At 37.6% G+C, this 13,652-nt stretch overlaps 1 protein-coding gene across 1 annotated transcript; it reads left to right on the top strand.

Moving 5' to 3' along the window:
• Positions 1–83: 83 nt before the first annotated feature.
• On the top strand, positions 84–590 carry LOC141630780 (uncharacterized). Its single transcript, XM_074443534.1, has one exon. It carries the CDS (start codon positions 84–86, stop codon positions 588–590), a length of 507 nt encoding a protein of 168 aa, XP_074299635.1.
• Positions 591–13,652: the final 13,062 nt, after the last annotated feature.

Consider the following 13,652-nt stretch of genomic DNA (forward strand, 5'->3'; position numbering starts at 1 on the left):
TGAAAGCATGATAGTTGTTTTACGATATGACATTATAGAAATACGCAAAGAAAATTTGTTTGCTTTGAGTTATACATAGAGTTATGTATACGGTGCAGCAGACTGGTTACACCCCTGCTGGGTGCTATGAATGGCTTAGAAGAGCCAGGACTACTGTGGACTGGCACAAGGCAATTTGGGACAGTTGGAATCTACCTAAACATAGGTTCATGGCTTGGCTTATAGCTCATAACTCGCTGCATACTAATAGCAGATTGAAAGGATTTGGGTTGAATGTGGATGGTATGTGTTTCTTATGTGGACAGGAAGATGAGACACAGGAGCATTTATTTTTTGAATGTGCATTTAGCAGACGGGTGATACAAGAACTGCAGCATATTTCTGGTCTAGCATTTCCTGCAACTGATGTCCTGCACTGGTGCATCAATAACAATGGCCTGAAAACGGAGAGGAGGGTTAAGAATGCTATGGTTTTGAGTGCTATGTATCATGTGTGGCAGCAGAGGAATAAATGTCGTATAGAGCAGATGGTCCTCAGGCCTGGTTGTGTTGCATTGCTGATAAGTGATGACATGAAGAGAAAGGGATAAGAGGAAACTGAATACGCAAGAGTTAGCTTGGCTAGAGAGCTTGAAGTTTCTTTAGTTCATGGAAAGGTTTAGGCCTTTGTTTTGTAATTGAGACATTCCTTTGATATATATAATACTCACATTTTACCAAAAAAAAAAAAAAAAAAAAAAAAATAGAGTTATGTATACATATATGTTGTTGGTAGTGTTGTACGAGTTTATATAGCTTAAAGTTTGAGTAAGAGCATGAATAATTGGTGGAAAAAGATGATAATTGTTGCATGATAATATGATTTTTGATAAAGCATGTTGTATGATGGAAGAGATTTTATAATGTTGTTATGCTAGTAACATGTGAATAGGAGACTTGATGTTATATATTTGTGATTTTGTTTACGTAAAGTTATAGAATAAAAACATGTAGGTAATTCATGCTTGGTAAATTGAATGATGCATGTGCATAATGGATGTTGTTGCTTGGCTTTTGAAGATAGTAACATGTGGTTAGGGATACTGGTTTTATGAGCATCGAGTTGTTTTTGTTTACCTTATTGTCGTTTAAGTTGTTTGGAAGTAAAATCAAGTAGTTGTGTTTTCGATTATAGAGAGGTTGTCTTTAAACTGTTATAACTTGGGATGAATGATTTTAATGCGATTCTAATTGGAGGTGATAGCTTGTTCTTTTACGATTCTAACGATAGGTCACACGCCCAAAACGACCAAGAAACGAGTGAGTTATGACCGTTTACGAATCTTCGGGACAGTCTTTGAGAAATGCGTAGGGTACTCGATCGAGTGGCCCTCACTCGATCGAGTGCACCTTGGTACTCGATCGAGTACCCCTTACTCGATCGAGTAGCCCTGGCAATTTGTTTTACGTGCTTCTGACCTTCACCCACTCGATCGAGTAAGTCACTCACTCGATCGAGTGGCCTGTACTCGATCTAGTGACCCCTATTTTGGGTCATATGCTTATCTTTTGACTTCGTTGCACATTATGTTTAATTCAAAGGTGTTATTTTACTTCTTTATGCATTATTTTACATGTATGTTGGTTTTGATGCGTAAGTTACCCAATCTTATGGTGTAGTGAGTGGCACCTGTGGTGAGTATGAATTCGGTGGGAGGACATGAGTTATGTGTGGTTGTGATGGATAGTGGAAAAAGCAAAGAAGGATTGGTAAGGTTTATTAAGGCATGGAGCATGTTTTGTGAGAAGATATGAGTGATATGATTTTGTGTTGAGTAATGTAAAAGTAAGTAAACATGGGCAAGGGATGATGTGAGTCTAAGGTATGTGAGAATGAATAGATTGAAAGGAAGAATGTGGATAGTAGCAACTTGAAATGTGTAAAGAATTATGGAGGGAGATGGTTAGGAATTGTGTGGGTTAAGAATATATATAATGAAAGGTCGTTTCAGAGGGATTGAGAAGAGTGGTATATAGTGAACTTAATGGAGGCATGTCGCGACGTGGATTTGCAGATATTGACTGAGTTTGGGAATTTGTGTTATCAAGAGGTGAAACTAACATGTGATTTCCTTGGGCAATTAAAGGTATAAAATGATATTTGATTTCTAGAGATGTAAAAAGGGAGATGCAATTGTTTGAACAAGTAAACGTTGATTCTATGGATGGATTGGTGACAAGGGTGAGTGATAGCATAATAAGAGAATATTTATGGTAAGAAAGAGTTAGATGATATCGATATGAAATAATGAGATGTGAGTTTTGGAGCAATGAGAAGGTAACCGGAGCATTAAAGATTTAGGTAAGAGGTAATAAGGAATTGAATGGTTAATTGGTTTTGTCGAGTGTAAAAAGAAAAGAATGAGGGGAGTAAAACTAAGAAAATGTTCACCGGAGTTATGTGATATAAAATTAAGGAATCGTCGAGATGTATGATACTATCATGAGGATTTGAGTTAATGGTTATATAGGAGTTTCAGAACAACCTGATTAGTAAGGAGTTTCGAGGAATTAAGTAAAGTAAAAGTTGGGTAGAGAATTTGCACGATATGAGATCTTGGTGGTGAGTCGGGTGACGATACAATTAAGGATGGAATTGGAAATAGTGTTGAGATGATTTTTGTTGATGTATTTGATGTTCGTTATTTGGGATGATAACCAACGTAGGAAAGAAACTGTGATGTTTTGATGTACGAACGGTGGTAGTGTGGAGGTGTTGTCACTAGTGGTTAATGGTGATGATAAATAGGAAAGATGGCAATTCTAAAGAGGTTGATTTTATAGAGACCGAATTGAGATGTATGGTTATGAGGAAGTATAAGACGTAGTCTTAGGAGGCGGTTCCTCGTAATGAGGGTTAGCTGTATGGTTATGTAGGCAGAAAGTGCTGGTTATGCGAATGGGAGAATGTGTTATGAGGGGCATACGAGTTAAGCTCGGGTGAGAGGTAACCTTTGCCAGGTGGTAACTTACGTGATCACGATTGACTAGTTAGATGTGATTACGGGTCTATAATGTGTATGAATGTTTGTGCAAGATTTTGACCTCACAAGAAGTGGTATTCTGTGATAATTATAAAGTTGTTGTCTGAATTTTCTATATGTTGAGTACGGTAACCTGATTGAATGATAAAAAAAAATGGTAATAGTTTGATTGATCTGGCATGGTTAGTTATAATCGTATGTGTATTTATAATACATGTGTATTCCGTGAAATGGTAGAGATGATGGTCATGGGGTGCTTATCCGTTTATTCATATAATATGTTGCGTTGTGATTTAGTAAAGTAGACTTGAGTAAGTTTTCTTGTCCGAGAGGTTATTTCTGAGTCAGTGTTTATGGGATTGTGTATGTTGCGATGTCTATCGGTGTGGTTGTGGTGCCTCGGGTGGCGATCCGGGCACGGTACTTAGTGTTGTGATGCGGGTATTTTCGCACTGCGGTGTGGCTGTTGGTGACGGTGTTGCGATGTCGTCACCGGTTGTGGTGGAGTAGGCGGGATGATTATGATTCGAGTTTCAAAAGTACATACCAGTTATACATTAATTGTTGTTTTGTTTGATGTTGCTTCCTGTGAGTTTCATTTTGTACAGATAGACAGTTGTTTTGTTTATTGATGTTTCTTACCAGGTAAGTTTTGGAATGAGGGTAGAGTATGATATGAAAGAGAGTATATTTGTTTCCGTGATTGTCATGGCATCGGGATATTCTGTTGATGGGACATAGTTGTCAGAAGTTGTTACAGTACATTTGATCTTGTTGTAGATGAGGCATCGGTGCACATAGTTATGGCAAGTGATTCGTAGAACATGTGTGGTAATGATATGAATGCTGCAGGTGGTTCATAATCTTTCGTTGAGACAGTGAGTGTAGGGTGTTGGGAATTAGTGTCATGTAAAGTTATGTATGAGTTTTGCGGTAAAGGAAGAAAAGAACTTAAGGATCTAGTGTGAGTGTATGTAATAATTATGGATCGTGAGTTATGAGTATGGAGATAGGTGCATGTAAAGAGGATTATGTCGTTTTGGCAGTAATAGGGAACAATTGAAGTTTTGGTTAAACTAAAGATTTTGAGGTAGAGGTTAGGTGGTGTGACGAGTGAATTGAAGTATGAGAATTGTTTAAGTAAGATAGCCTTAGATATATGCATGGCGAGTGTTTAGATTATAGGTGATTATCTTTGACATGCGATGGTGATGGGGATAATGAGAAGAAATAGCTAGAATTTAGTATTAGTGAGTTACAAGGATATAACATTTATCTTAAGAAGAGTAGGATGCGATAAAAGAGATTTTGATGGTTGTGCATATGGTAGTATAATTGGAAGTAGAGTGTTGGTGTAGCATAAAGGATGGATATTTGTTTTGATTGATTTTATTAAAGGTCATGACCGTGCTTATATTAGTTCGATGTTTAGGAATGGGAGAATATTTCAATAGTGTTGACAGTTAGATGATGATGTTATGAGTGTGAGTAAACTTCGAGGACGAAGTTCCTTTTAAGGGTGGTAGAATATAACATTCCGTTTGATGTTTATGGGTGTCTTGGTTTTGGATTTGCTGGTGGATAATATGTTAGTGAAACGGAGCTAGCAGCGTTTGTGGATGGTAGTTGCTAGTGTTTGGAGTTAGTGTCGAAAGAGGCTATAATGTGGTGGATACGATATCATGAGTCATGTTATGGAGGTAGACGTAGTTGGTGGAGTTGGTGTTGAGAGTTCATGTTTTATAGGTTGGGTTTTCGTTTGAGTTCTTAGCTATGTTGTTGTGTCTTGGTCGAGTTTGTGTGTTTGTTTTGAGTATGGGTTGGAACTTCGGGGATGAAGTTCTTATTAAGGAGGGAAGACTGTAATACTACGGTTTTATGAGTCTCTGGGTACTCTATCGAGTGGGGCTTACTCTGTCGAGTGAGCATGTTTTGATTTACGAATCAGTTTTCTGCCTGTAGGGTACTCGATCGAGTAGCCTTGGTACTCGATCGAGTAAGTGGCACTCGATCGAGTATGTTAGTTACTCGATCGAGTAAGTCGGTTAACGGGTTATATCTCAACGGGTTTTGTTAATAATGTGAATTAGTATTTATATTACGCCGTCATCTTTCATAAACACTTTTTATAAACCTAATACACTCAATAGAGATTGCAAACTACGTTGTTCTTCCTATTCGCATTATTGGCAAATCCCGGAGGTAGAGAGGTCGGATTTCATCGTTCTTTGTATCATTGTGATCCTTGCGTCAAGGGTAAGTCCTACGTACCATTTTTATAGCTTTTGGTTAAGGTTGTTTAAACCCTAATTTTGGGATTGGGGGTTTTCTATGTTTATGTTGATGTGGTAGTGATTGTATGATTATGTGTATAGGAGGAGGGTTCATGGAGGAAAGGTTTTGAGACAGCTGCTAGATCGTCTGTTGTTTGTGTCGCATTCTAGGTAGGGTTTCCCTACTCAGTATTAGTTACATGATTGTGTGGTGATTGTTACTGTTCTTGAGTAATTATCGTACTGGAATTGGTTGTTGGTAATTATTGGTGTTGTAACGGTTGTTGTTTATTGTCATTGACTGTTGTTGTATCTGTCTGTGTTCTTCGGGGTGCGTCCCTGGCTGAGTGGAGTCACTTGCGAGAGTGGCTTCACGCCCTTGATTCGCCTCCTGTGGAACCCGCCACAAGAGGGATGTGCACATTAAGGAACATGGGTTTATCGCTCGATGAGATGAGCGGGGCTTATGTGGGAACGGCTGTGGTCCCTCACTGGCGGTGTGGAGTACCTGTTGCGATGGGTAGTCTTGCAGGGCTACAAACTTTTGTGTGTAGTCAGTTGTGTGGAGATTGATGATGGAGACTGGGGATTGATGTGTTGATTGAGCTGCTTGGTATTTGCTTCATGTTGGTTTGTATCGTGTAATTAGTACTGACCCCGTTTAAATGTTTTAAAACCTGTGGTGATCCATTCGGGGGTGGTGAGCAGTTATTGAGCAGGTATGATATGACGCGTATGAGATAGCTGGGATGAGTCATCACGTGGCAGTTAGAAGTCTTCCGTTGTGTCAGACGATGTTTTATAGCTTTGATAGTTTTAGCAGTAGACCGTCTGAGAATCTTGTATTTTTGTTTAAGAGTTTTGGTTTTGATCAGGTAATTACTTTAAACTATTTTGTTATTTAAATTATGTTTCTTCATTGTCATTTGATTATCATTGCCTCGGGTAAACGAGATGGTGACGTTCTTATACCTTAAGTGGTCCTGCTAAGGCACTTGGAGTATGGGGGTGTCACAAATTGAACACATGAAGACCGTCCCTTATGCTTCCGCTGTTGGGTCTATCATGTATGCTATGATTTGCACTCGTCCGGACGTTGCGTATGCCTTGAGCATGACAAGTCGTTATCAAGTCAAGCCTGGTGAGAATCACTGGATAGCCGTAAAGAACATCCTTAAGTTCTTGAGAAGGACTAAGGATTCATTCTTAGTGTTTGGTGGAGAAACTGAGTTGCCTGTAAGAGGTTACATGGACGCAAGTTTCCAAACCGATCGGGATGATATGAAATCCCAATCCGGCTATGTGTTTATGTTAAATGAAGGAGCTGTTTGCTGGAAAAGCTTCAAGCAAAGCGTTACTACGAATTTTACAACAGAGGCTGAGTACCTTGCCGCGTCTGAGGCTGCGAAGGAAGCTGTTTAGATTAGGCAATTCATGGAGGGACTAGGAGTAGTCCATTCCGCCAAAGATCCTATCACTCTATATTGTGATAATAGTGGAGCTATTTTTCAAGCCAAAGAGCCGAAGTCTAGTAACAAATCTAGACACATTGAAAGGAAATACCATGTAATTAGAGATTATGTGGAAAGGAAGGAAATTGACATTTGTAAGGTTGGGACACATGACAATTTTGTTGATCCTTTAACCAAGCCTTTATCAAAGGCTAAGCATGATGGTCATGTTGTCACAATGGGATTGAGACGAGTACCAGATTTTCTTTAGATTATGGATATGTAATAATTGGATAGTGTATCTTTTATTATATATATGATAATCACATTCATTGTTTTTTTATTCATTTTTGAATCTTAAATTTAGTGTGACTAAAATTTTTAAATACCTTGTTTATCTGAATAAGTTGTGGAGATAATGTTGAACACTATTCAAGTGAACAAAATGAACATTGTATTTTTTCCCTAGTCACTTAATGAGGTGACGTATCGGAGTGACTAGATTGTAAGTCGATTGATGGTTGTTTAACACCATAAGGTCATACGTGATGACTAGTCGATTACATAGGCAGAGTGTGTAACACTTTGCCGGACAGTGACCATTTAGAGAATCCCTTAGTTCTATTATAAACGCTTGGTCGTGGCAGGGATATCTAAGATGTTCCTATGAGTCGATTCTTTTGACTGGAGACTATTATCTGAGGAAGTGCAGTTTTCGAGTGACTTTGGTTTTTGTCCTAGGTTGTGCCGTGAAAGGTGGCCAAAGGGCATTTACTGGGTCATGGTGATCTGTATTGTGCAATCAGATATATAGGGCAGACAGGAACTGTCCGTCCACGTTGGGTTAATATATCTCAAGGCCACTCGAGGAGTTAATGACTATAAATGTGTGACCACGCTCAGAAGTAATCTGTGGGAGATTTTTCCGGTTAGATAGTCACACTCCCGATCGAGAAAACCACTCGCGATATGTTCATGTGCAAGTGCGACCTGAAAGACAACTTGCATTGAGTGGGAGATTAAAAACGGACAAGAGAATTGGTAGCGCACACCTTGTGTCGGACAAGTGGGAGATTGTTGGAGTTAGTGTCCTCCACAATAGTGCGTTTACATAATAAATCTCATTAAAGGAATATCATCAGATATTTAATTATTTGATCCTCGTCAGATGATTAACGTATATCGATAACGGTTGACTGACTAGAGTTTGACGTTATTGTCGTGAGACGACGGTGATCAACTGACCCCTTTTGGTCACACCTAAAGGAACGAACCCCAATTGACACTAATTACTCGTATGAGATACAATTTATTTAGTCCCTTGATTTATAGACTAAAAGGTTAGTCAATTATTTTTAGAGAGATTTTGAGTTGCGAACTCGAGGAGCGGCAATTATTATTTAATTATGTGATAATTAAATAATAAATTTTATGAGACGGGTTTTAGTTAATTAATGGTTAATTCACTAAAATTGTACAAATTGATTAATGTGATTAATATTAGTACGTATAATAATATGTGTAGCGGTACACGTATATTTACGGAGTGATTTGGACGAAATTAATTGGAAGCATTTAAACATGATACGTTGTTTAAATAAAATTTACACGTATTTGTGCGACAAATATGAGAACCAAAATGAACCCGTAAATGGTACATTGGACCGTGTAAATGGATTGTAGTGGATGATCATGATCATTACACTTTGCTTATTTTTCTTCCATAATTGTCATGTGATCATTATGTGTGTCATAATGTGTTGGACGATAAAATAAGGAAAATGAATCCTACACTCCACTACTACACACTCCACCCGCCACTTCCTCTACTAACACTAGCTCCATCTTTTGTTCATTTTTCTACAATTCATTACTTCACTTTTGCATGTGAACAAATCAATTGTCCATCTCTCTAAAATTATTATACATCATTTACTAAGAAGTTAGTAATCAAAATATTAATACTAAGAGTGTTAGTAATATTACAAATATTATCAAGGGTAAGTTTTACAAATATCTAGTTAATATTTGTAAGATTATTTGGGTGATTTATTCTTGGGTGCAACTTGAAGGAGACTTTCCTTTTTGAAAGTTTTTCTAGGAGGATCATGTGGGATTTATCTGTATGCATCCCTTTAATTTTAAGGACTATAACGAATTATAACATGATGAATTACTAGTCATAAAATAAAATGCATAAACAAGATCGTAAAGGATTAAGAAATAACCTTCGGTCCTAGCAAATTCGGCCTAAGAACAATATCGCAATGATATTCGTATATTAGTTGCACCCAAGACGATATGAGAAATGCCTTTTGATTATGCTAGAATCGATCCAAAAATTAACTAATTAATTTTTAGGTTTTTGTGTTTTTCTTCTAATGAGATGGAGGCAAGAATGGGAAAGAATAGGTCAAGAAAAAAACCCTACCCTCCTCTTATTGTCACCGAAATTAGGGTGAAAGAGGGAGATATTTTTTTTCTCCTCAATTCGGCCCATCTGACCGAAACTAATAAGGAGTAATATCTCCTTATTTTCGGTTTTGGCAAAAATGTATAAATGTGTTAAATATAAATTGTCATCTAGTGAGGATCGAACCCATAACCTCTTGGTTTGAGTACCCTCACTATTACCACTATGACACATTCATCTTGTTGATATTAAATATAACCGATTACATTTAATTACGAATTAACATATTAATTCGTCCAAGCTAACATTACATACATTTAATTAAATATAACTTATTATATTCAATTTACGAATTGACAGTTAATTCGTCTCAACTAATATTATTTAATCTTCATTAAATAATTGTCTCATCAACACATTGACTAATTGTTTAGTCATATAAGGCATCAATGTGATTATATTTCTATAACCACATCTCTCAAACACATCATATAGGTGTGACCTTTAGGGACCAGTTGATCACCGCCATCTGTATGATAATAACGTCAAACTTTCTAGCAAGCCAACCGTTATTAGATAATCGTTAATCAAGTGATTAAAATACGAAGTATACCCTTGTGAACCTGTAAGAGATTTACAAATGTTATCACACTCATTTGTGGAGGACACAAGCTCCAACAAACTCCCACTTGTCCTCACAAGTGTATGTGCGATAACCGATTCTCATATCCTAAAATTTCTCCCACTCAATTTAAAACAATTTGCAAAATCCGTATTCGCAAAGGTTGTATTTTACAAGCGATCATCATCAAGAGTGGTTTCCCCAACTAGAGAGTACCTTAACTGATAAACGAATCATCATTCGAGGATGGCCATGCATTTCAGTTACAACTCCTCGAGTGGCCATGAGAAATAACTATACCTGATAAGGGTTGGATATTTTCCTCAACTCGAATCCTGCCGATGTAAGCACAGTATGAAATGCCCCAGAAAAAATCTACTTAGCCTCCAGTTACGGCAGACCGTGAGAAAGAAACCAAAGTCACCCAAAAACTGCCTTAATCTCAAGAGACAGTCGATAGTCAAAAGAATCGACTCTAGGAACATAATGGATGTCCTATCCACAACCTGGCACCGGATGTTTTAAACATTTAGGACTCCATTACGTTGTCACAAAAAAAAATTGTCCTACGAGGTATCGTTATAATCTCGTATTTATGAACGATCAGGCAACCGTTTGACTTATGGCTCGTTGAACCCACCATTAATCGACTGCACAATATAATAGCCAGAGTTATCAGCTCTTGGAGGCGATTACGGACCAAACAAAATATAATGTAATTCAGTTCACTTTGTGCCGTTCAAAGTTGTCAGTACAATCCACATGAAAAACAAAATATTATAATAAAACGATAAAGTTATAAATAGTATATGGAAAAGATAATGTATCAAATTCATAATCAACTACTACAACTCAGGAACACCTTTAATTCCCATGGAAATAACGTGTCCTTCATGCTTATCAAAATTCAACGGTTTAGTGAGAGGGTCCGCGATGTTATCATCCGTCGCAATCTTGTCAATCACTATCTCTTCTTGCTCCACGTAATCACGGATCAGGTGAGCTTTCCGATGTACATGTCTAGATTTGTTGCTAGACTTAGGCTTCTTAGCCTGGAAGATGGCACCTCTATTGTCACAATAGATGGTGATCGGGTCATTCGAACTAGGAACTATCGTAAGTCCTTGTTAGAATTGACGCATCCATATCGCTTCCTTAGCTGCTTCCGAAGCGGCATAGTACTCGGATTCAGTAGTAGAATCTGCTAAAACGCTCTGGTTGGAACTCTTCCAGCTGACCGCAGCACCATTAAGAGTGAAGACGAACCGGATCGAGATTTTGAATCATCTTGATCCGTTTGGAAGCTAGCATCTGCGTAACCGATTGCGCATAGCTTAGTATCGCCTCCATAAGTCAATACCCTATCCTTAGTCCTCCGTAGGTACTTGAGGATATTTTTAACAGCTATCCAGTGTGTTTTACCTGGATTCTTTTGGTATCGACTCGTCATACTCAATGCATATGCCACGTCTGGACGTGTGCATATCATGGCATACATGATTGATCTTATTGCAGATGCATAAGGAACACGACTCATGCGCTCAATCTCTTCAGGCGTCGTAGGTGACTAAGACTTGCTCAACTGCATCCCAGATAGAGCTGATCATCTCCGGGCCAACCCGTCCAGCCCGGCCCGTCCAGCCCGCTATTGAAGCGGGCTTGGACTCATAAAATATTTTAAAAAATGGTTAACGGACAAGTTCAAGTTGGCCCGCTATTTTAACGGACGGGTACGGACTAAACAAATTTGTCCATGGGCAGCCCGTCAAGCCCGCTTATACACTACATCAATATAATATAATTAACAACACTAAAAAAAAAGTCAAAACCCTTCAAGTATCCTTCATTCTTCATACGACTCAACTGCCTAACAGAGTAACAGCCCAATACCTTCATTTTCTCTTAATCCCTAATTCCTTATTTACTAAACTGTCAAACCCTTCCTTTTCCAACTTTTGGTTCATCAATTCAATTCCCAATCTATCTTTCAATTAATTATCCCAATCTTTCTTTAGATATAGTATTGCATCTTGTCAAACTACACGATTCGTCGGATCTATCGGTATGTATTCTAATTTCTATGCATCAAATTGATTTTTATTTTTAGTTTTGTGATTCGATTTTCTTGTGTGTTGTCTTAAATTCAATCAAAATTTGGAAATCAGATATAATTGTTGTCAAATACATGCGATGTGTATGAAATTTCTACTATTATATATAGTCTCATAATAATTAATAACAGAGGTAATAATTTGGGGTTAACAATCTTCTGATTTACTTCACCATGTCGCAAATGTTACGTTGTTGTGTATATTTGTTTAGTTTTTGAAATATTGTTTTGTATTATAATATTATAATGTAATTCAATGTTGTTTATGCTTTCTTTTATCTGTTGTCTGTTTGTTTGTAGTATAATGGCGCCTGGGAACGTAAAATCACCAATAGTCGTGGTGGATGAGGAAGAGGAACTTCCTTGTAATGCTAAGGGGCCACCAGTGAATGATAAGGGAAGGAAATTGAAGTCAGAGGTGTGGCAACATATGGCCAGAGAAGAACTACCTGATAAATCGGTAAAAGCCACTTGCTATTATTGTTCTCTTGTTTTTTTAACCGCTAATAAAACAGTGGGACATCTCATCTTAAAAGGCATATCCGAACTTGTCCTAAACGATTTAATCAAGACATTAGGAACTATTGCTTAGCTGGTACTGAAACTGGTAGTGGCACATTGTTGTCTATGAAAAATCCGTCTGTTAATTTAGAAGAGGTTCGTAGAGCTATATGCATATATGTTGTAGCCAAAGTGCGCATCCTTTTACTACTTGTGAGGAACCCGGGTTCAAATACATGATTAGGACAATGTGTCCTCAGTTTAATATAATAAGTAGGCATACTTTGAAAAGAGATGCTATGAAATATTTTAAGGACGAAAAACATGATGTATTTGAACTACTTCAAAACACTTGTGGCAGAATTAGTTTTACCACAGATAATTGGAGAAGTGAGCACACTGATGATGAATATATGTGTATTCGCCCATTGGATTGTGAGTTGGGAATTGCAGAAGAGAATAATTAAATTTGGAGCTTTGACACCACCATTTGATGGTCAATCTCTAGCTGATGAGATTGCCTTGTGTTTGGGACAATGGAAAATTGATAGTAAAGTCTTAGGCTTCACAGTAGATAATGCATCCTATAATGATACAATGATTGATTATCTCAAATCTGATCTATCAAGAAAGAAAGTTTTGTTCTTTGGTGGTGAATTTTTTCACATTCGATGTGCTTGTCATATAATTAATCTTGTTGTACAAGCTGGACTACGCTTGATTGATGATGTGGTGTTAAAAATTAGAAGTATAGTCAAGCATTTGAAACATTCAATCCCTAAGAAGAAACATTTTTTTGGTGTAGCCGAAACAATGTTTCGTTTGAATACAAAAAAAAAGTTGCGTGGGGATAATCTTATCAGGTGGAATTCCACTTTCTTGATGCTTGATCACTTTCTTTACTACAAAGAGGTAGTTGATCATGTAGTTGGTCGGGATAGGGATATTAAAGGCTTTGCTCTCACAGAGGAAGAGTGGAAACGAGTTTCAGAGCTCCATGATTTTTTAAAAATTTTCTATGACGTCACTAACATGTTTTCAGCCTCTAAGAGTCCGACTTCAAATCTTTATTTTAATGGGGTATGGAAGATTCACAAAAAATTGACTGAGGTTTCAAAAAACCCCTTAAATTCTTTGTATACTATGGTAGAGGAGATGGAAACGAAATTTGAGAAATATTGGTGATTACGGTCTATTGCTTTCTTGTCTTTGCCGTCTTCGACCCTCGTTATAAATTGGACAAGGTTGAGTATTGTTAT

Source organism: Silene latifolia, chromosome Y (assembly GCF_048544455.1).
Source record: "Silene latifolia isolate original U9 population chromosome Y, ASM4854445v1, whole genome shotgun sequence".
In the NCBI taxonomy this organism is placed as follows: Eukaryota; Viridiplantae; Streptophyta; class Magnoliopsida; order Caryophyllales; family Caryophyllaceae; genus Silene; species Silene latifolia.